Source organism: Tyto alba, unplaced genomic scaffold (assembly GCF_018691265.1).
Source record: "Tyto alba isolate M040663 unplaced genomic scaffold, T.alba_DEE_v4.0 Super-Scaffold_30, whole genome shotgun sequence".
Lineage (NCBI taxonomy): Eukaryota > Metazoa > Chordata > Aves > Strigiformes > Tytonidae > Tyto > Tyto alba.
In genome coordinates, this window is record NW_024881305.1 from 4,785,945 (window position 1) to 4,808,894 (window position 22,950).

The window sequence follows — 22,950 nt, forward strand, 5'->3', positions numbered from 1 at the left end:
TTTCTTGCACTAAGACCTGTTTTATTAACGAGAACAACGATGATTTTCTGGTCCTAACAAAATAACCCACCGCATCAGTAGCTCCCCTTTGCCCAGTAGCGCCTGTCTCTCCATGTCCTTCGCAAGCGGGCATCGGGCTTTGGTTGTCAAACACAGTCTAAACCCCGTGTCAAACCCACAGACCAGACTCCTTCCTTTGCAGTACAGAGTTTAAATGTTCGTTCCTCCTGCTCATATCAGAAAGAAAGTATTGGACTGTTTTGTTTTTCTTTAATTTGTAAATATATCGCCATCCATCCTTTCTGTACAACCTCCTGGTTGTTCTAAAGTATTCTATGTATTTATTTGCCTTTTTTTAAAGCAAAAAACAACACCTTTGTGTTAACCACTTGTTCCAATGAGAAATGTATAGCTGAAGCTGTAAAAATAACAGTTTACAGTGAGAAGATTTATGGACTACAGAAAAAAGGTTTAATATAAGGACTTATAAACTGACTGCATGAGAGATGAAAGGAAGCCAAAATACTCAGATACCATTTTTTTGAATCACTGTAAAAAGAAAAGACTGGATTTTTTTTGTATAGAGAACACTAAACATATAATAAAACATTGTTCAAAACTCATGCTAAGCCCGCAATTCATTTCCATCAGCTATTCGAAAGGTAAAAAAGCCGGCGCTGCTCCTGCCGCCGCCGCTCACCCCCAGCCAGCACAGGGCAAGCGCTCGCCCAACACGTGGCCCTTCACAGCCTGAAAACCCACCCGGGCCCCCAGGGCCCCCGGTGCCCCAGCAGCACCCTCCTCACCAGCCCTTCCCCAGCAAGGCGAGGCCGCTCGGAAGGACGTTCCCCCCCCAAACCCTCCGGAGGGGAAGCGCTGCCCAGCCTGAACCCCGCCGCGGGGATGTCCTTCCAGCGGGTCACTGCTTCTGCTGAAGGAAATTTGACCGAGTGGTTTACGAACCTCAGCGTCCCTTTTGCTCCCCTTCCAGGCCGTTTTGTCAGCCGTTGGTTTATTTAGGCAAAGCAGCACAAGCCCTGGGCCAAGACCGGCAGCGACAAGACGCTCTGTTTTCAGAAGCGGCTCGGTGCAGGGCTCAGCACCAAGCTGAGATGCAAAAGCAGCAGCCAGGGTGGCAGGATGGGGAGCAAACCCTCCGGCACAGCCCTCCACCCCCCAAGCTTGTCTCTGCAAAGCCATTCCACAGGCTCTGGGCCGAGGGGACGGTTCCCAAAGCCCTTGCAAACTCAGTGCAGCAGTGCTGCATTTCTGCTGCTGCAACACAGCACGAGGGGCTCATGTGAGGTTGCAGAAAAGAGCTGGGGAGCGGCAGGTCCTCGCTCCTGTTGCTCCCCAGCAAGCTGCGGGGATGACCTGGCACAGGCAGGGCAGATCCCCCCCCCCACTCGTGTTTCTACAGCCCCCCAACTCCAAGAGGATTTCAGCCGATGCCCTGCCTGGTGTCCGTCTGCCAGGTGAATGCTGTGAAAGCTGGAGAGTTTAACTTCTCTGTTAGCGGTCACCAGAGTTTTTAATAATTGCACAGGGCTGTCAGCCCACGAGAAGTATTAAGGGAACCACTCAAAGAGCAGCAATATCTGCTCCCAACGACCTGGGCAGGAGCGCATCACTCCTTGCAAAGCCCTCACTGACTGTGTCAGAGACCAGTGAGGCCTCAGTGCAGGCAACTGTATCCTTTCCAAGTGGGGAAACTGAGGCACAAAGGAGCAGTGGCTGCCCAGGTAACCTGGACATACTCATGATGCTGGTTCGGCACGTTTGAGACACGCTGTGCTGGCAAACAGCAGCTCTGCACCCTTGCCAGTGCTGGCTGCAGCACGAACACCCCACGGAAGCACACGCTGTAAGCTGGGGAAAGAATCCCACGCCATGGCCCAGCAAACATATGGGAGCACCAGGGTTTAACCCAACTCCCCCCTCCTGACCCAGCACGTCCTGGCAGAGGAGCGATGTCTCCGTCCTGGGCCAATCCTGCACTCCCCAGCCCTTCCTGCCCCCGAGGCTCTGAAGTGCTCTTAACAGAGGCTCCCCGGTGTAAAGCCTTGATGAGAATGGGCTGAAGGAAGGGGGGAAAACAGCCGAGCCTATTTGGCTAATGAAGATGTAATTGCTGCAGTCCTCACTAATAGGATGAAAGTATTAGTGCTTCCTACTCCAGCATTGCGGCGGGGGCTTTATCCACCCCCTCCCCAACCACTTACCTGAACAGCAGCTAGAAAGAAAACAAAACAAAACACACTTTTTGCCCAGCGTAGGAGACCTCTCCAGTGCAGACTGGGGCGATGGAGGCACCAGCCACCCTCAGTCCCTGCCCCGAAGAAGGACGAAGGAGGAATTGCATTTGGCCCTTGATGCAGCAATTGAAGCTACCTGGAACCCAGAGACCCCTCCAACACCCCAGAGCCACCATTCCCCACCGCCCACAGCCACGGGAACCGCCGGGGCCCAAGGTCTCCGCCTCGCAAAGGGCCGCGCGGCGGCTGCTTCCATCAATTCCCATGGGCCACAGGGCGCTTTTATCATCCAGGAGCGAGCGACAATGGACCCATCCTCATCCTCGCGATCGATACCGGGGGAGACACGCGCGCATTAGCACTTGTCCTTTTTATGGCACGATAATGACACCCATATCTTCCCTGACCTCTGGCCCGCCCGGTGGGGCGGCAGGACTGGATCGATGCCGACAGGCTGCCTCCAATTACCCTCCTCCTCCTCCTCGGAGAGGCAGCTCCAGCCTATTGCCCATTACCATAGCTAAGAGCCATCCACTGTCAGCACTGGGAGTAGCCAAGGGAGCCCTTACAGAGCTGCTTCCTCCCCCCAGCTGCTATCGCTGCGGCCTCGGTACACATCAGCACCAGGATGATCACCCAAGAGGTCACCTTGTCCCCAGACCCTCCGGGAGCTGCTGACAGCAGAGACACAGAGGAGAGGGGGCAGAGGGCAGGCCCCCCTCCCTCCACGGGGGAGGGGGCTCATAACCTCTCTTGGGCTTCCCTTTGCATGGTCCCTCCGTTAGTCCTATTGCTGGGGGTCAGAATCCAACCCTATTCTTTCTTTCTGTCCGGCAAAAGCAACTGCTGGTGCAGGCGAGGTCTGTGGGAAGGGCTGTGGCTGATTTCTCCCCATCTCACCCCAAAACAGCAGCAGGGAGCAGAGAACGGGGCAAGGAGAAGGGAGATGGGACCAGCAATGCGCTCCACTCCATCGCAGGCACTCCTGCCTGCACCCATTTGCTGGACACTGGAGCTTTGCCAATCAATAGAGATACTAATGCCTTAATTACTCCTCTGTAATTGCAGGCCATTAACCTGTGGATAGCCCCAGCGCCCATTGATCTCCTTACATCATTAACAGGTCGGGGCTAGAAGGGATGGAGAGTGCAGGGTGGTCCCCATCAAACTCACAAATCCTCTGCTTCCCGCAGCCTGGCAGCAACCTGCCCACCAGCAGAACCCCACACCGTGGGGGTCCTTTGCACCCCGGCTCGCTCCGCAGCAAGGGGAGCGGCAGCATCTCATTCCCCCAAACCTCAGTGCCTGCAGGGGATCACGGAGAAGATCCTGGAGCATCCCTGTCGCATCTCATAGCGTCACCCCACCCGGACAGACCCCCCCACACACACCCCCAGGAAACAACAAAGACCTCGTGGCTGCAGATACTCGCCGGGAAGGGCTCTGGGTGCAGCCTCGGGGGGGGGGGGGGGGGGCATAGCCACTGATCGCCAACACGGGCAAGCCCAGCCCTAAGCCCCTTGGACCACAAGCAACAACCAAAAGTGGCTCTGACACACCCAAAAAACCCCAAAGCTGACCCCAGCTGCCCCTCCTATGTCCCCCCCCTCTCCCCAGACAAGCGCAGAGCTGCCCGCTTGGACACACACCGCTGACCCTGCCGCGAGGAAACTCCATCCTCCCCAGCGCAGCGCAGGTCGGGTACCACCTACGCCGGCTGCGCTCAGCTCGATGGAGCTCCCCAAAATTTTCCTATAAAGCAATCTCTCCAGCGTGCATATAAGCCCGGTTATGTATGTGTATATACGGATATACATATATTTAGGCACGGGGGTGTGCATATATACAGAAACATGCACACACTGCACAGAAGGAGGGGTGTCCCTGTCAAGAACGCCCACCCCCCCCCCCCCCCCCCTCCAGCTGGGGCTAATGTCTTTCTTGCTTCCACCCCACAGACATGTGCTCGGACCCCCCCCAGTTTCTCCCCTCCGGGCCTACACCTGCTCCAGCCCCAGGGACGGGGCGAGCCAGCGGCGATCGGTGCAGACGAGGGGTTTCTGCTGGGGACTGGTGGAAGCAGCAGCCAGGGATGCTGAGGAAGGGCATGAATTATGCATGATGCTGCAAGTCGCTCTGCCTCCCTGACTGGTCCTTGGACTGTGGCAAGTGAGGTAAAGGCAGAGGGGGAAAAAAAAAAAAAAAAAAAAAAAAATACCCTCTCCAGGGACCGGCGTGGTGGTTGGCAGCGAGCGAGGGAGCGCGCACGCAAGGAGGGAGGAGAGGGAGGAGCACATCCTAATGCAGAGATGCTGCAGTGGCTTTGGGCACACACATCCACACTCGGGCAGGCACCAGCCAAGCACTGCCTCGCAGCCAAGCCTCCGGCACCGGCGGGGCCCCGCGGGCCCCCGGCTCCTGCACACCCATCCACCCCGCGCAAGGTAAGCGCCTTCTCCCTCCTTCTTCCATCCGAGAGGGAGGAATGAAGCTCCGGGTTTTAGGGCATCATTCCCCAGCAGAGCCAACTTGCAGGCGTGCTTGGCTTTGCTCTGGCGAGAGGGAACCTGACAGATCCCGCTCGCCTCCGGCAGGGATGGGGAGGCAAGAGCAGGGGGTTGGTTTGGGCTTTTTTCGGCAGGCGACGGCTTTGCAGGCGATACAGGCTCTGCCTGCGCTGGAGAGGAGCCGGGGGTGGAGTTGGGAGGGAGGGGGGGGCTACGGCTGTGTCACTTGTGGCAGGGGCTGAGCGGCCGAGGTCGTCACGGCCGTCAGCAAAATATCTCTTACGGAATAAGTCTGGGGATGTTTTTGTTGTTGTTAATTATTACCGTTACGCTTTTCCTGGTGCGCTCGGGCTGAGGGCGCTTTGAGAGCCCACTCGTGGGGTCAGGCGTCTTGAACGTGGGGGGCGGCTCACACAGCTTTTGCTGCACAAAACTACTTCAGCATCTCCAGCGTGGGCTGGCAGAGCCGAGAGCAGCCCAAGACACCCCAGTTTCCTCTCCAGGGAGGGAGGATAAGGGAGACCACAGTGTCCCAAGTCCCCTCCTTACCTACCCCCGTGAGGGCAGATCCTGGGTGAGGGGCAGGAGGTGGATACAGGAATATTTCTGTGTCCGAGGCAGGTTGGGGGTTTGAAGCGTGTTGGGGAAGCTCATGGCAGTGAGGAGCCAGAGGGGCTCAGCACAAAGTCACAGATAAGAGCTTGCCCACCCGAGGCCACAGCGCGGGGCGTGGGGAGGCACAGCTTTGCTCTTTCCCACTCGTAGTGGGATGGACACTCGGCTGGGGAAGCAGCCGGCGGCAGGGCAGGCTGGGGTGTGCTTCACGGGGCTCCACTCCCGTCTGAAAACTTCCCCAGCTCCCTCCTCCCTCTGCATCTCACCCACGCTGACCCACTGACTCCCCCAGGCTTGCACCACTCCCACGAGCCTCAGCATTATTTTTCTGGCTGGACTGGGGAGTATTCATAAGAGATCTGTCAGCTCCCCAATGAAACACTAGTTGCTCTGAGGATGGGAGGCAGCAACCTCTACATCTGAGAGCTGGGAGCAACCCCAGCCCGACGCTTTAGCCAGACCCTGAGAACCCTTGCTCCTCCCAGGCCACCTCCAGCCATGCCCACAACAATCTCTGAGGGTGCAAAACTGAAGCACAGGCTCTTGCACGAGATTTAGGAGCAGATTTGCACCCACAGATGAACCTCTCGAGGCCATGTGTTTGGTACCGAACACACTCGACAGCAACACCAGCCACCCCAAAAGCAGCTTGCTTTGCTGATGCAGAAAAGTGGCAGGTCCCAAACTTTCTAGAAATAACTGCACTTTCCAGAGGTAGATTAGAATTACCCAGGACTAAAGAAAACAGAAAACAAGAGGGTCACGTCAAGCCCAGCTGCACGCTCTCCCCAGAGCACGAGTAGACTGAGACAAAGGGATGCTAATGCTCTTCTCCATCACCTGATCAATTACTATCAAACAGAGCAACCACGACTTTTGTCACTCAAAATATCTGCAGAGAATTTAATGGCCTGTGTTATTATTATCTCTGCAAATTTGCCACAAGCAAACCAGAAGAGGCAGAAAAGCCACCCATGCCATTAGAGAGGTATTTCCCCCATGCACCCCAGCCACCCCTAAACGTGGTGCACGGAGGGTCCAGCCCACGGGGCTGGGAGTCCCCGTGGAGGCTGAGCTCGTGCATTAAAGCACAGCCTGGCTGTTCAGCCACCCTGCGTGCTTTGTGTATGTCCAAAGTCCAAATTATCCATGAAAAGTCATCGACCCCAACAAAAGGCAGGCACCCCCCCCATGTTTCTCAGTGCCTCCTCCCTTCAGCAACCCCTGGAAGCCCCCAGGTCTCCCGTAGCACTTCCTCTACTCGCAACGACCGTGCCACCACCCCAATCTCAGAGATTTTTCCTTGGAGATGCGGGGCACGGAGCAAACCCACACGGTCACCCAGAACACATCACATCCCGAGGGAGCCTCCCCACAGCTCCCCAGCCTCGGTGGCCGCAGGGCTGGCTCCCAGCACCGGGCTCACCCACACCGGCCAGCCCAGAGCACTTCTGCTCAAATCAGAGGTGGGGTTTGCTCCGTCTCGTGGGGACCAGCTTAACACAGCCCTGCCTGTACTTAACCCTGCTCAGCTGGAGGGACATCCCTCTCTTTCCCAAATCAGTGTCATGCACTGTCAACCCTGCTTTCCAGGGATGAGGAACCACAGATGCCCGGGAAGATTTGGGGATGGGCTGATGGCAACCCTGTAAGCTCAGGGCTCTGCAGCAGTGGGGCTACGTTGCCTCGCACCCCCCCTTCACACTGGGGTAGCTTGCAGTGCTGCCACATAAACAACTACGCCACGCAGGAAAGCCCAGCATTGACCAGAGGCTTTCAGAGATACTGTTAAAATGAAAGTACATAGAAAGAGGTAAGAGAGATTTTCTTAGTGTCTTAAGAGTCAAAAAAAAAAATAGACAGAAGTGAAGAAGCATTATTAAAATCCATTGTGATTGGCAGTATCAGGCTCTTTGTAGAAACCCTCTGTCTTTTCCTAACACTAAACATCTTTGGGTGCTTGCAGGGCTGTAGAGAAGGAACAGGTCCCAGCAGATTCAGAAACAAAGTCACCTCTCAAGCTATACAAAAGCTGCTTCCTTGAACTCAAACTATTTTTTTTTTTTTCTCTGTGATAAACACTCTTGATCCTATTGCCGCAACACAGTTATAGGGTCCAGGATCTTACTAGAGGGACGTTTAACACAACCATGAGGGAGATGTCCCAAGACCTGAGAGAGCACGAGAGATATTCCCACCCACAGCTGGTTGCGAAATACTGAACACAGCTCCCCGCCCCGAGCAGCCTAGATCCTAAATTATCACATGTATTATTTATTGTAAAACCTGTAGAGCTGTCAGTCCTGCACCAGAGCACCATAAACCAAGGAACTTACACTGGAGAAAGGAAGAGGGATGTATGCTTTGTACTATTTTTTTTTTTTTTTTTGCCTTGTTTTTATAAAGAAGAGAGCAGCTTGGCACTATTTGGAGCCCGTTAAAGTCATTTTTTAGTATTCAAAGACAGCTGGACACAGCGATGCCTTCCAAGGAGCAAAATAAATATGACCCCATTGCAGGGGATACCTTAACCTTCTCTTAGGAGGGAGAGGATTTTGGCACTGCTTCACCAAGGCCCACTCTGCCTGGGGATACTGCATCCCCCCCCCCCAGCATCCCAGTGCCCAGCACCCCCCCCCAGCATGACCAGCACCCCGCGGCGCAGCGGGGCTGGCGGGTGTTAGGGCTTCCCCACAGAAGACATCACCTTCCTGGAGCTGAATTAGCCAGAAGGTTTCCCGAGCTCTGCCCCTGTTTTTCCTCACTACAGCCTCTCCCCGGGACCAGCTCCTGCCAAGTGATTTACTAGGCAGGGCAGGGGAGGGGAGGGAGCCAGGCTCCGTCGCAGGTAGGGAGCTATTTATACCGCTGCCACATCGAAGAGCTGCTGCTGCTGACGCCACGGTAGCGCACTAATAGCAGAAAGTGGGTGGGTTTGCGAGGCTGGCAGCACTGTGGGTGCCCCGGGGTTTTAGGCAGAGCTCCCCACGGCCCAGCTGTGCGTGCTCAACGCGTGGTGCTGCACTGCGAGAGGGGAAGGAAAAACCTGCAAGGTGAAGCTTTATTTTGGAGTTTTATCTGGGGGAGATGGTACCAGCATGCGCAGCCAGACCTCGGCCTCCTTCCCGTCCCTTCTGCCAGCGCTCTGCCTGACATTCAGCCCGTCTCGGCATCCCCTCCCATACAACCCCCGATTAATAACCTGCATTTCCCAAACAAAGAGGTTGCGCTCAGTTATGCTTAGAGAGTGGTTTGCAATACAGTGAATTTGCAGGGGAGTGTCTAAGAAAGGCCCAACATTTGAAACTTCAGCAACTGTAATCAGGGCATTAACGAGGATTACAGGCAGACATCATCTCTCAAACACCCGTGTGCTAAACTGGAGTCACTTGTGGCCTTGTTTTCAAAGACTTTAAGCATCCTTCCAGCTGCTATCGACTCAGGCTATCGATTGAAATACAAGCCTTCAGGGAGAGCTTAGGAGCTGCACGCCGGCAGCCTCGGTCGAACACCACGCTCGTGCCCAGCCTGCGAGGGAGGCAGCGGGCGGCTCGTGGGAAAACCCCCTCCCCAGCAAAGCTTCCTCCATCCCCTCTGCCCCGGGGGTCCGGAGCCCGCCTAGGAAGGTCTCCTGGCTGTTTCTGTTGGTCTGCTTTCCTTTCTAACACGCTGTGCCGGTCCCGTGGCGTTTCCTCGGGGCTGAGATGCTGCTGCAGCCGCCCTGGCAGCACTGCCCGTGGACCCCGAGGTCTCGCCCAGAGGTGGCATAAGCCTGGTCCAGCTGCAGGGAAGCCTCCAGGTCCCACCAAGCACTTCAGCTCCAAAATTCTGGGGAGTTACCAAGGGCTTATTGCAGTAGACCTGAGGATCATGCAGCTCAGGCTGGCTCCCTATTATTCCAAGGGCACTATGGTGACTGCAGCCAGAGATGAGATCTGGTCAGTTCAGGGCAGGGAAGGGGGGAAACAACAACAACAAGAACAAAAAAAAAAGGCAAAAACACTAACTGCAAAGCTCAGATCTAAAACTCAAATTGCCCAACACAACAGAAAAGCAGTAAATGTCCACTCATAACCTCACCTGTTTTATTGCTATTAGGTTTTACCACCACAGCGACTCCAGTCCCAAACCCATCGTGCCCAGCACTGTGCACACCCCAAGCCCATGTCTCTGGACTGGCCGCAGATCCCGGCTTTGTCTCCTGCACAAAGAGGTGCTGAGCTGGGCACAAGCACGGGGGTTTGCCTGTCTAGGGGGGGCTGGACACGACAGAACTGAACCAAAAGAAAACTCCCACTGAGACCCTCTTACAATGAGGTGCTGTGACCCGTGAGGTACATGAATGCGCCAACCAATTATTAGGAAAAAAGCACTTAAAAGGCACAGAGAAAACAGAGAGCGCTTGAAGCCGGTGCCTTAATGCAGCTGTCCTGCTGGGATCACATCAGAGAGCCCTGCCTGCTCCCGGCACCAGGACAAGAAGGACTAGACAGGCCTATTTTGTCCCCAAGTGAAGCTAAACTTCTCCCCGCCCTTAGCAGGAGTTGCTCTTTGGCATCAGGACTGCCCCATCTGCAACACGCCACCAGCTTGTCCCCATAATGCCCCGTATAATCCACTCGGAGAAGCGCAGCCCGAGAGCAGCAGCTCTTCTCCCAGCACTTTGCTCAAACACGGGTCCGTCTAACATAAAAAAAGTGATGCAAAAGGTACAGGCGTGGCAGCCTCAGTCCCCTCCTGGCAGCACAGCTCTCCCCAGTCACACCCGTGATGCAGTTACTGAAGCAGAGTTTCCTGTGTCCCATGGGCAGGGTTTCTCTCCCCTCAAAGAGATTTTTCTCTCATCTTTTCCGGGATGTTGGATAATCTGGGCTGCTTCCCCTCACTGCACCCCCTCGAGTTGCTCTGAGCCGCTCCCCTCCCATCACCCACCTTTGGGGGAAGGAGCAGGAGCCACTGATCAAATATTGATCCTTAGCAAGCCAGTTCCATTACTATTAAATTAATCAGCGTTTGATAAGACATGGCAGTGTAGTCAAGGGGGGCTGGTGCGGGGTGAGAGCACCTGCCCCAGCCTGTCCCCTCCCCAGTTGGTCTCACAGCCCTGGGAAAGGGATGCCCAGAGCCTTCCCTCCCCGGGCAGGCAGCACACAGCCGGCGATCGATACCCCCAGCAGCACTGGAGTCACCACTGACCCTTCACCAGTGCCGTGTCACCCCACGCACACGTGTCTGCACCGACAAGCCCACGTGTGGGTACATGTCCCAGCCAGCTGATTCCGCCCCGCAGACTGCACAGCCCTGGGGGGTTTAGGCATCCTCATACACGCAGGAGGCTCTGCCCCTCCACCCGTTCACCCACCAAATCCTACAGCCTGCTGCACTCTCCAAAAAAAATTAATTAGGGTCCATGCACACACCTCAGGCCCCAGCCCTATGGGGAGCAGGAATGCCATTGCTCTGGATGCCCCATATCAAAGGGATCCATGGATAGTTTCCATGGATATGGTGATCCGGAATTGCTTCAGATATAAACTGGCTTGTGGTGCACCGTCAAAAGGCCTGAAGCATTCCTGCACTGAGCCAGTCCAACAGAAAGCAAGAGGACCAGAGCGAAACCGAAAACCCACCCAAAATAAAAGTCCCACCCCTGAGTTTTGGAGGTGCCCCCGCAAACACAACTAACTTTTCATCTAGCAGCAAGCAACGCAGATTTGTATGATGCACGATCCCTCAATTGGTATTTTGCTACTTGACTTAATTTCTAAAAGTACGATATATTTCAGCCAACAGCTCCCAGAGGCAGGCAGGAGGATCTTGCTAGGGAAGGGGCAGGGACACAAAGGCCATGCTGGGGGTTAAGACCACAGCACAGCCAGGGCAGAGCACCCCAAACTGGCAGCACAAACCAGTCAGGGCTACAGAGCACCAGAGCAAACGCACAGCACCAGCACCCAGCGACACCAGTCTCGGGGCAGCTCAGGCCACCCCTTCCCAACCACGCACAGGGGTAAACCCCTGCACCCACCCCCTCGCGTGAGGGTCCTGCCCCACCACAGCTCCCCACCCTACTCCTCTGGGTGCTCAAATGCCTCCAACTTAAACCTTTGTCTCTCTTCTTTTTCCCCCTTACCTCTCTCCATCGCGCTCTCTGGTCTCTGCACTGAGCTGGGAGGGCAGAGCCCAGCCCTGTCTGTAATTATACTAACGAGGGCTGATTGTAATTGCTCACACCCTGGGGTGCAAGGCCAGGGTAGAGGCAACGGTTCTGGGGGCTCGGAGTCTGCCTGGCCTGCGAAAGCCGTTTGCTTGGTGGCTCTGCACCCATCCCAGGGCTCAGACCCTCTCCCCTGGATCGTGTCCCTTGTCCCTGAGGCTGCTGAACGCCGCAGCTCCGCACCTCCCCTGCCTGGCCCAGGTGCAACAGCAGCAGCAGCAAGGGGCAGGCAGGCCAGGCAGACAGACCGATGGACTGAAAACACCTGCTTTAACCCACCCCAGCTGAGCGTGAGCTCCCCATGAACAGCTGCCCCCCCCCCCCCCCCCCTTCGCCCAGCACCGCGGCAAAGCCGGGCGGGCCGTGTCGTGCTGGGCACCGCGGCGTGCGGAGCGTGTCCCCCCGCTTTGTGCCAACGCCTCAGCCCATCGGGCAAGAACAAATGCATCCGGACAGCAGGGCCCCGGCTGCGGGTGGCATCACCGTGGCCCGGCAGGGAAGGAGCCCCAGGCTGTGAGCACCATCTGCTCCCACAGCCTCGGGCTGGAGGCTCTGAGCATCCTGCACCAGCCTCAGCTCCTCCTGTGCAAGCGCAGCCGGTGGAGGTTGGGGGGGGGGGGGGGGGTGTCAGAGCTCTCCTCCTCCAAGTCCCCACTCTGTCCCCTCCCTCTGTCCCACCCCGGCTCCTCCGCGCGATGCCGGGGTGCAGGCAGGGTGAATGTGCCCGTCGCACGGTCCCCGCAGCGGTGACAGCAGCCACCCTGTGGGCTCTGCTCCGGGTGTGGCTGACAGGGCAAGGACGGGGACAGCGAGGTATAGCTGATGCTGCTCCTCTCCCTCAGCCTGCACAGCAGAGGAGAAAGGCTCTGCCTTCAAAAGCTGTGCAGGGGCAGAGCCTTGGGGACTTTTCTAACATGCCAAGAATGATCCAAACCCACCCAGGCAGGAGAGGGGGGCACACAGGACCCCCCCCCCAGCTACTGCCAGAAGTGTTTCTGGGGCATAGCTCATCTCTGCCAAGTGTTGGAGGCATGTAGCAAAGCAAGACAAGTGCACGCACAACTCCTCTACATCAGGTCCTGACCCGTACTGGGGAGCGGGGTTCCCCCAGTGACTGCAGGCAGGGTTTTGGTCTCCGTTGTGGGATGATCGATGAGCCTAGAGAGGGCTGAACTCCACCGCAGGGCTCCCAACCCCTCTGAGGGTGCTTTGGCCAATCCTCGTTTGGACCTTGGAGATTTCACTGCTCAGGATGTTTTACGGGTGGTCCCAAGATTTCTGCTGCAGGTCTTGGAGCCACCAACAGATCTAAACCCAAAGAAGCTCAGGAAAGGCTGAATTCAGAGTTTGCATCTAAATCAGCCTATGCTGAGCAGAGCAGTTTTGCAAGAGGACAGATACATTACAATAAAACCATTTGCAACTCATTGAAACGTGCTGTTCTAGAGATGGACAAAATGTACCTCAACTTGAACAGGTTTTGTCCAGCAAAGATCAAAAGTGTGCCCTTTCCAGCCTTAGCGATGATCCTTCGTAAAAGGGACACTCACAGTACAGGACCAATTCCCGTGTCACCCACCCTCAGGAGCAATCCTCCCCTGGGGAATGCTGCAGCAAAAGGAGCTGCCCCACTTACACACAAATGCTCATCTCATCACCTAACCACAGGAGATAGAATTACACTCATTTATCCTAGTAATAGGTAGCACTTTGCCTGTGCTGGCAGTGTCATCTCTTCTTAATGCCCAGCTCCTACCAAAAGCCATTTCTGGTCCCCCCAAGCCCAGAGTCCTGCTGGCATCGCCTCCTCCATGGGATGCTGCTCCACAGCCAGAACTGGAGCTGCGGGCGCTGGACCAGGCAGCATCTCCTCTCCCAGAGGCTCGGGAGGACTCAAAATCTCTCCGTAGCTCTTTAACTCTGCCTCCACAATAATGGATCGCTCCCAGGTCCCAGGGGCTCCAGAGGAAAGGGCTAATGCACGTGTTTTCAAGTGTGCCCATGCCTCCCTTGCTACTGGAAGTATTAATGACAGCATCCATTAGCGGGGATGACAGATCCCCTTTCAGTACAACAGAAGGCTCTCGAGTGACTGTCAAAATACCCTATGAAGAGGGGAAAGAACAGGTCCCCGTGGGCCCCCTTCTAATTAAGGATGGAGAGCAGGTCTAAATATCAGACGCAAAGCACACACCCATGCTTTGGAGAAGTTCAGAGTCGGACGCAGCATCCGCAGCTCAGGGTTGTGGCTTTAAGTTGCCCCCAGCGTCCCAGTGCAGCCCCAGGTGTGATCTTGCAGCATCAGGCCCTCCGGCACAACTTGATCACGGCACTTAGGCAATAAGACAATCTAGAACACACAAAACAGTATCTGAGAGGATTATTTCATCTAGTCTCTAATTGAGAACAAATACAGAGTCAGCACTTGTAGAAATTACTCTGTTACTCTTTTACGTGTTCATTTGATGTGGACCGTACCTGGAGCTCTCCCTGGCTATCACATTCCTAATTTTTTTTTACAAAGGAGTTAAAGCACGGGTTGGGCTGAGGCTGGATTCAGAAGAGCAAAACAGGAGCATCTCCCCGTAGCCCCTCAGCAAGAGCCTCCCCATGCCCCCACCTCAGCCTGCAGAGCAGCAGCACCGCACGTCTCGAGTGTTTCAGGAGCAAATACATGTCTGTGTGCGTGAGAGGGATTCTGGAGAAACGGAGGGATGGACACAAGGAAGTGAGAAGAGAAAATGATGTGAACATTAGGGATCAGAGCAAATGGGGAGGTCGGGGTGGAAAGAGGGAAGCTGCAGAGCCGGAGCCAGCAGCAGAACTGGGGATCAAAGTTGTAGTTTACATCATAAATAATGAATTGACAACTAATTAAATAATTCAAATCACCTTAATTTTTACAAGATACCAGCTTTGCTTGGCTGCAGGGAAGGAGGCCAAAGGGGGAAGCTGGTAGAAGTATTCCTGCAAAAGGGCATCACAACTCACCCTCCTCTCCCTCCTGACCAGATCTCAGCTCAGCCCTTGGGACCACAGCTTGTTTAGGTGAAAGCACCCAGGAGAGGTGGGATGCAATTCACTCTCGCTCAAATGCAGAATCTCTGTTTCATACAGCAGCAAGTGTAAAATGCTGATAAAACCAGAAAGGTGGCAGAGGGGCAGGAGCAGCCCGGAGGAGCCTCCAGCCCCCCAGGAAAGAGGATGGCCAACACCGCGCTCCCCGACCTCCTCATGCTTCCTGCTCCTTATTAAAAATAAAATCCAACTTTCCCACACTCTTTCCTATTTGTTTTAAAAGTGAGAGGAAAAATTAATAGAAGAGAGCAAAGCTGCAGCCAGGCAGTGCCTCTGCAGGCAGCTCCGGGGGCACAGTCAGAGGACTCAGCCTCAGAAAACAGGGCTGGCAGGGATGGAGCAAGCCTCTCTAATTTGCTGCTACTGGGTGTAGGAACAGCTTTAATGCTCGCTGCTTTTCACAAAGCCTGGGCATTGGAACACGCTGGTGAAGAAACCAAACTGCAAAGCCTTGGAAAAGTCAACTTATTAATTAGTGCAGTGCTGGCATTGCCTGCAAGCCCACACCGCAGCGCTGCCTGCAAAACAGATCGAGCTAAAAGCTGGTCCTTGTCCCAAAGTGCTTACGATGTGAGCACAAGACACATGAGAGAGAAGAAGGCAGGGGGTGAAGGCAGGGGAACAATGGGGCAGTGTTAGCTGAAAGGCCGTGGGTTCAGGACACCATTTGGGGCATGATTCTCGTTGACATCAAGTGATTTCATGTGACTGACTCACTTCAGGGCTGCTGGAACAAACGGCGTGGAGCAGCTTTCATGTAAATGCGTCTCACGCCCTTCTCCACTCTGTCCCCAAATTGCTTGTCTGTAACCCAGCTCGGCCCTCTCCCGCCGGGCACTGCCATTTCGGTGTGGCACAGGTCCCTCCCTCCCTGGCCACCCACTAATTAAGTACCAGCTTTATTTAGGGGCCTGTCATATAAAAAATATTGAACCAGGACACGAGCTAGCTAAGGGCAGGCAGGCTGGGCTCTGCTCTCAGGCTGGGATCCAGCCCTCCGGCCCAAACGAGATAGAAATTGAGGAGGATTTGGGGTGGGGTCTCCTCCCTTTCAAGTGTTCGTAGTAAAATCTTCTTTCGGGGGGGGGGGGAGAACACAGGCCAGGTGGTTTTTCCACCCAGCCAGTGTTCCTGGAGGCAGGACACGAAGCAAACACGGGGACTATCACTGTTTGCTCAGGTGCATGTCAAGGGCTGCTCTTAATGAGCATGGCACTGGATTTTTTGAAGCGGCAAGGCACGGGGGGCTGCATCCCACGGGGCAGAAAGCTAATCCCTGCTTGGAGGAGCTTAGGAGCAGCACTGCCTGCCTGGGCAGACAGATGGGCAGGGAGAGGAGTGGAAGCAGCACCAGCTGGAGCAGAGGGATAAGCAGCACTCGCAGCCCACGAGCAGCCCAGCTCTTGGCAGCACCGTCAGCAGCCGCTCACTGGGGTGTGCGGCTGGGAGGGCACCGGGGAACACCGGGCTCCGCCGGGCTGTGGGGCTCCTCGATGCCTTATTTCAAAAGGGTTTGTTAACAAAGGGGGGAAAAAAAAACCCAGCTCGACACGCCCACCAGAGTTACAAGGAAAGAGATGCACGGGCTGAAACCGGTCCCACGGTGGGTTTAGCCAGGAGAGTGCAGGGGACGGGGGTCTGCACAGACAGCTTGGTGTTTTATTTGGGTTTTTTCTTTTTGCGAGCTCTTGGAAGACAGGAGTCTGCAGAGGAGACTGGAAATCACTGCTCCACCTACTAATGTGTCTCACGGCATCAGGAAATGCCTTGGCGCTCCGTTATCTCTTGATTAACTATCCAAATGCATTAAACTTAGAAGCAAAGCAGGAAATTACCCAGCCTTGTGCAGCCGCTTCGCGCCACTCGCTTTCCACGCCACCCTCCAAGCGTCAGTGCACTGCACGGATGCTCTGCAAGTTGGGGTGCTGTGCATGGTGACAACCTGGGCCCCTACCCAGACCAGAGACTCAGGGCTGGCACAGCACCCAAAATCAGTCACTCCCTGCCTGAAAAGATTCAATTAAAGATGTATTTTTCACAAAATAACAAGAACAAATTACTTTTTCCTCCTCCCCTCCTTACTAATATCCTGTGTGCTTCTGGTTCCGTGTTTTTTAATAAATACTGGGAAGGAAGCATTATTTTTGGAGGAGAGAAAGTAGCAGATAGTAAGGGAAGAGGCACAATTTCCCAGTCAGATCTGTCGTGTCAGAAAGAAAAAGCTCCTTCAAACCCCTGCGTGCTCCTCCGGGCAGCTGGATGTTTGCTCCCGAGTGACTCTCACACCAGGCCCGTGGCCAGCGGGGATGCGCAGCTGGACGCTGGACCCTCGAGCAGAGCCACAGAAACGCTGCAGATAACTCCCCTCTCTGTGTCTCTCGCAGGGCTGCTGTCCCCACTCACCCGTCGAGGCTCGGCCGCGGGGGCCGTAGCCCGGCCGGAGGCGCAGGATGGGAAACGTCGCTGGATTTGCCCGCACGGCCCTGGCTGTCGGCACCTTTCTGGGTAAGAGCAGCCCCGCGCCTCTCCGGCTGGAGGTTCCCGGGGGAGGGCTGAGCGGGGTGGTTGGAGGTGCCAAACGGGAGGGACGTGGCACACAGCGTACGTGTTGCTTTGCTCACCAGAGACGCAGCTCTCCGTGCTCCGCAGCGACGCCGAAGCCCAGTTCTCCCAGGTGGTTTATGCAGCTGGGGGACGCGTCCGTGCTATGCCCAGCTTCCCTTTTTATCGCTCAAGAAATAGGCCAGGAGCGGTCGACACTCAAGTCTACCCCATTTGTAAATTCAAATTTAGGTGAAATGCAGGAGATGCAGATCCTCAGGCAAAGCCCTGGCAGGACCAGTGCCGCTCCGCAGCCCGTGCTTGTCCTGGCCTTGGCACAGGAAAGAATTTCCTCCTGCCAGCAGGACTCGCTCATGGCAAAGCCACTTTACCGCCCCTTTTTTCTAGGGATGTTTTTTTGGCTCTACCCTGAGTACAAATATTCCCCATTCATCAGGGGCCATTTCTGGATCTCAGGGAGTCTCAGGCTGCACTCTGAAGGTCCCTTTTCAGCAGGGAGACATTTCATTTCAGACAACTGAGAATTAGATAATGTCTTCAAGCTAATACATCATCCCAGGCAGAGACTGCTCGCCTGTCCTTATAAATATCTAATTACCTTTTAATGTTCTCTGGATCCCCGAGGAGGTAGAGGGAGGGGTGGCTGCCCTAGATTGGGAGGCAATTAGCCTGTTTGGAAATTGGTCTGACCCAAATCTGGTAGAGGCAGCAAGATGGAGTTGGACTCTCCCATTAACCAGCTGAGTTCGTGCAGCTTGCTCCCTGCCCAAGCTGAGCCCACAAAAAATGACTCAAAGCGAAGCCTGTGAGGGTTATTTTCTCTTGACCTTTGGCTGATGATGCAATGGATCTCAGGAGGCAGCTGGGACAGAGAGCAATCCTCACCGGGAACAGGACTGAGGGACCAGGGACAAAGTAACACCAGCTAGAGATGAGACTCAAGGAAATGCTCCGGAGTGGGTGAAGACCCAAAGCCTGGGCTTTGGCTGTCGGCTCCAGCCCCGGGAAGCTGGGTTGGCAATGTCACCCCTCCCTTGGCCGCTTCACCAAAAGGATGAGTTCCCAGCAATACGTCAAAGTTTAACGCTCATAAAGAACACACAGACAGCTCTCTAATGAACAAGGCTGTCAGGTAGGTCTAAAAATCTGTCTGGCCTTTCTTCATTCAGTAAAAGCCATGGAAAGTCTTGAAATCTAAGGTTAGCCAAAGCCCTGTCCCTTTGTTCCTCAGCAAGCTTCTTGTTAAAAATAACCTTCTGTTCCTCAGAGAGCTGCTCTTTAAAAATAACCACTTTGATTTTGTGCACGTGTGTGTGTGTGTGTGTGTGTTTGTTCAGATTTCCAATAAAACCAATTAATTGCCCAGCTCCCTCATGTGCCAAGGCTTCAGGCTGTGGTCGGTGCTCCGGAGCTATGGCTATGCTGCCTGTGCTCAGTAAAAGGATTGCTGCTGATGTCCTCATAAATTGGAATACATCTTGGAAAACGTTCAACTGAGACATTTATCATTTCCTCGTCTCCAAAGCTAGTGCAGGGCTCAGCACAAAGGGAGAGCGTTCAGCCTCCTGGACACCTGGGCCTTCCAGGTCTGACTTTCAGCATATTCCAAATACTCATAATAATGCAAAACTGCCTTCTCAGAAATAGGCCAGCACCGCTGCATGAGGGAGGCACTGGCAGTCACCTCCCTGCTCACTGCAGTGGCAAAGGAGATAAGGTTTGAGTTCTGTCTATTCCAGCAATACCTGGTATAAAGTTTTGGATTTTTATAGATGCACGGAGACAGCTATGTCCTCGGCAGTGTATTTCATCATACAGTACTTTTCTCTCCCAAAGAGCAGCACAAGTCACTCTCGGAGCGCTATGTGAAATCTTCAAGTGTTTCTGCAGCTGTTTTACCAAATCTTAATTTTCAGATGTTCCACCTTCACCTATTCCTGTTTATTTTGGTGTTAATATTTATTTTTCCTAATAACGAATGTTGTTCTAGAGAGGTGTAGCAGCATATTAACCATAATTTCTGCTCTCCTAGCTGGTTTTTAACACAGAAAGCAGGGCTGCCTAAGGCAGGCTCAATTCTGAGCAGGTCACTCTGCTTCTTGCAAATTTTGCTTGCAGGCTTGAAGACCTTTATTTTGTGTTTGTCTTCTCCCCACTATCCAAATGATAGAGGCCAAGGAATGTACTTGTTTTGGTAACATTAAATATGAGAGTTCTGGGGTGATAGAAACAGCCCAGATGATTGGACTCAGACATACTGAGACTCACCCCTCTCCTTTGTTTTCAATTCTTAGTTCTAACCATATCCCGATCTTGTAGCTGTTTAATTATTACTTTATTCCAACTGTTGTTTTGCTTAATGAGTGAGATCCAGGCATTTCACCCCCAACACCAACCAGACACCGCAGAACCGTAGACAGAAACTCATCTGAACTTCTGGCATTGATTACATTTGAGAAAATCAATGCCTGGCAGTTTAGTCCATAACCTTGGCTGAGAAAAAGGGACAGCAGCGGACAGCAACGGGGAGCAGACTCTGGGTGGAATCAGACTGGACGATTAGTGTTATTTGGCTTGATTGGGAAAGAGCATCCCATCAGAAAAGGCACGCATGCGAGTGTTAATAATATATATTTTATTTGGTAAATAAATAGAAATTATTTACCATATGCTACCTATTAATCTCAAAATGTAAAGCTGTCGAACCTTAATCCATTCACTACCATCTATCAGAACACAATTAATACACTACTTTCTTATTAATTTCTCCATTAACTCATGATTATTTTACCTGCTGGTCAGCAGAGTTATTTCCAGCTGACACTTGCTCAGCATAACCATTGCTGACCCAACTGAGAGAAGATATTCACAAGCTGCTCATTTGTGAATGTAACAGCTCCAGAAGGGAAATGGCACCCACGCTAATTTGGAGGGAACGCAACCCTCAAAACGCCGCTTTTCTCTTATTCCAAAGTATCAGACAGAGGCTAGAGTCCCCCTCCCCTGGGTGACACCGGGGACCGTCGGCTCCTGCCTGCACGCGGCTCCCTCGCAGCAGCACGTCCCGCGGCCGGAGCCGGGGGCCCGGTAATTGGCTGGTGCTCGGGCACGAGGAGCAGCCGACAGCTGCTCCGAACCCACTGAGCCAATTAGCAGAGCCCCTCTCCCGTCTCATCCTCATCTCCACATGCAAGAGCAGCCGGAACATGAGACGAACCCCAGGAGCTACAGGTAAAGGGCTGCTTCCCCCGAGCCCAGGAGAGCTGAGCTGGCCGTTCCCTGCTGGAAGTTACTCTTGCATAAAACATCACACTTACCGGAGTCACTTAATTTAACTAGTGACCATGCTGTGTACTGTAGGGAAGGAAACAGATTGCTGGTTGGCATGGCAGTTTTAAGACAGCTATTAATTCAATTACAAAGCATGGAAGGATCCTGGGGCTAGCTAAGCATCTCTGAGCTTATCACTGCAGAGGCAGAGGGGGGACTGTGCTGGGAGCCCTCTGCCTTGAGGTGTCTCTGTCCCTGCTAAGAGACAGGCATTTCTCAGGGTGCCAGGGAGAGAACAGACTTGCTGGAGATCATTATCCCACTAGCTGCTTCTGCAGCTAAGAGATTTCCAGGCAGCTTCTGCTTTGTTCTTGCTTATTTGCACTGCCATTTCCATAAAGCCTGTGTGGAAGGGGGTCTGCTAGCATTTGCCATTTATCTGAGACACCGAGTCACTCACTGCGGGCAGCTGGCACTTTCCAGTGGAACGTCATCACCACGCCAAAGAGTGGCCCAGACACAGCGCAGGAGAAGGCAGGCAGGTCCTTATGGTCCTCTTGTGCCTATGCCTGAGCCATGCTCCTGACAGCAAGATCGGAATCAAGCCCGTGTCTGAACACTACAAAGGAAGCTTCGAGCTCGTCCCACTAGTTGAATAGCAGAACTCGTACCTGCAGCACTGGTTTGCACACCAGCAAGCAGCAGGTTTGAGTCATCAAGGGCTGATGATGTTGCAGACGCGGGGATGGAGGGGATCTGCCGGGCGTGTGCGGGGAGGCAGTGGCAGAGCTGCAAAGATCCAGGTTCTCCTCTCTCCTCCCTTGTCCTGGAAGAACCAGCAAGCCAAAGTTTGTACAGACAGAGGGAAGAACCAGCAAGTCCTCACTGCCAGGGACAAGGAGGGCATCCAGGGGTTCCCAGCTCCAGTCTTGTCTGTGCAGGCTTTTCCCAGAGGTGTGTGTCAGTACTCCTTCATCTGCACGTCTTTAAGCAGGTCTGGTCCCTCTGGCACAGCAGAGATGGTGCGAGATGCTCAGTGGGAAATGCATTCTATCTGCCCAAAGCCATGGGCGGGGCTGGGCTGTGGTGGTGACAGATGGGTTGTGATTTTCACGTTGTTCTTTCTTTTATTCTAGGTGCAGTTCTGACGCTGCCAGGGTCACCCTACAAAACTAAAAATGAGAACTTTTAGAAAAAGCTAAATTGAGCTGAGCAGGTTTTCCCTCCCTTGCAGTTTGGTGCCACGCACAGAGTAGCACAAGGAACTACGGGCCAGTGTTTGAAGAGCAGCCTGTCCACACCCTCTTCCCCGAAGGCTCAGCAGAAGAGAAAGTCACTCTGGCTTGCCGAGCGAGAGCCAATCCCCCTGCAACCTACAGGTGAGCTCACTTGCTCTCTCTCTGTACCAGGGCCCTCAAGAATTTTGCTTTCTGTTTTCCACTTTTATATAAAGAAATCAGCCTCTTCACCCACATGCGCTGTGCCATCCCTCCCGGGTCACAGACCAGATATAAATCTAACTCAAATCCCAACACACCACAGCTGGAAAAACAAAAAAGCACAGCCTCCTCCGAGGCACCACCAGTGTTGCGATGAGTATTTACCCCTCTCACTCTTTACACTTGCTCTTGGCAGGTGGAAGATGAATGGCACAGAGATAAAGATGGAGCCAGATTCCCGTTACAGGCTGGTTGCAGGCGACCTAGTGATAAGCAACCCAGTGAAAGCCAAGGATGCTGGCTCCTACCAGTGTGTGGCATCTAATTCCAGGGGCACGGTGGTCAGCAGAGAAGCCTCCCTCCGCTTTGGCTGTAAGTCCGTCTCCACGAGGTAAATGAAAGGCAGCCACAGTTATGCCAGGGGTAAACTGAGCCCCCCTGCTCACGTTAATAAAGGTTGGAGAGAAGCTCTCCTGTGCACGGCCCCCAACACCATCACTTTGAGAAATCCCCTGGTGCTTTCCATTAACATGGAGGTGTGGCAGAAATTTGATGCACTACATAGGAAGTCAGTAATATTTTTGGATCTTCCTCTGTACAACCCCTGAAAAGACCGGCCTGTGGAGGGGGAGATAAAACACAGTAATTCCTCCAGCTGTTTTTTTCATCCACGGACAGGTTACACTTTGCATATTTAGTTTTGCAGGAATTCTCCGCAGAAGAGCGAGACCCCGTGAAGATTACAGAAGGCTGGGGAGTGATGTTCGCCTGCAGCCCTCCTCCCCATTACCCAGGTAAGAGTTTGCATTTCGGCAGCACCGCCAGCACGGATTAGCAGCACTGCTGGTGCCAGGTGGAGAGATGCGACAGAGCAAGGGATTCCCAGACACGTGAAGCACTCCTTGCTTTTCTTTGGGAATTTTAGGGAAACAAATTTGATTTTAATTCAGACTTTGTAATGCAACAAAACAGAGGTAGGACTTAGCACATGGAGAAAAGACGTACCA

General features: G+C 53.9%; 2 protein-coding genes across 2 annotated transcripts in view; one reads left to right on the top strand and one right to left on the bottom strand.

The window, feature by feature from the left end:
- Positions 1-4,523: 4,523 nt before the first annotated feature.
- The window catches only part of CNTN2 (contactin 2), a 29,012-nt gene continuing 10,585 nt past the window's right edge, over positions 4,524-22,950 (top strand). The window contains exons 1-5 of the mRNA XM_033009451.2: positions 4,524-4,699; positions 17,057-17,177; positions 21,739-21,883; positions 22,140-22,315; positions 22,642-22,737. Coding sequence (XP_032865342.1) covers positions 17,123-17,177; positions 21,739-21,883; positions 22,140-22,315; positions 22,642-22,737 — 472 coding nt within the window. The 5' untranslated portion in view covers positions 4,524-4,699; positions 17,057-17,122. The remainder of the gene's footprint in view (positions 4,700-17,056; positions 17,178-21,738; positions 21,884-22,139; positions 22,316-22,641; positions 22,738-22,950) is intronic.
- The window catches only part of RBBP5 (RB binding protein 5, histone lysine methyltransferase complex subunit), a 41,406-nt gene continuing 38,310 nt past the window's right edge, over positions 19,855-22,950 (bottom strand). The window contains exon 14 of the mRNA XM_042800243.1: positions 19,855-21,676. Within this exon, the coding sequence (XP_042656177.1) occupies positions 21,669-21,676 (8 nt within the window). The 3' untranslated portion in view covers positions 19,855-21,668. The remainder of the gene's footprint in view (positions 21,677-22,950) is intronic.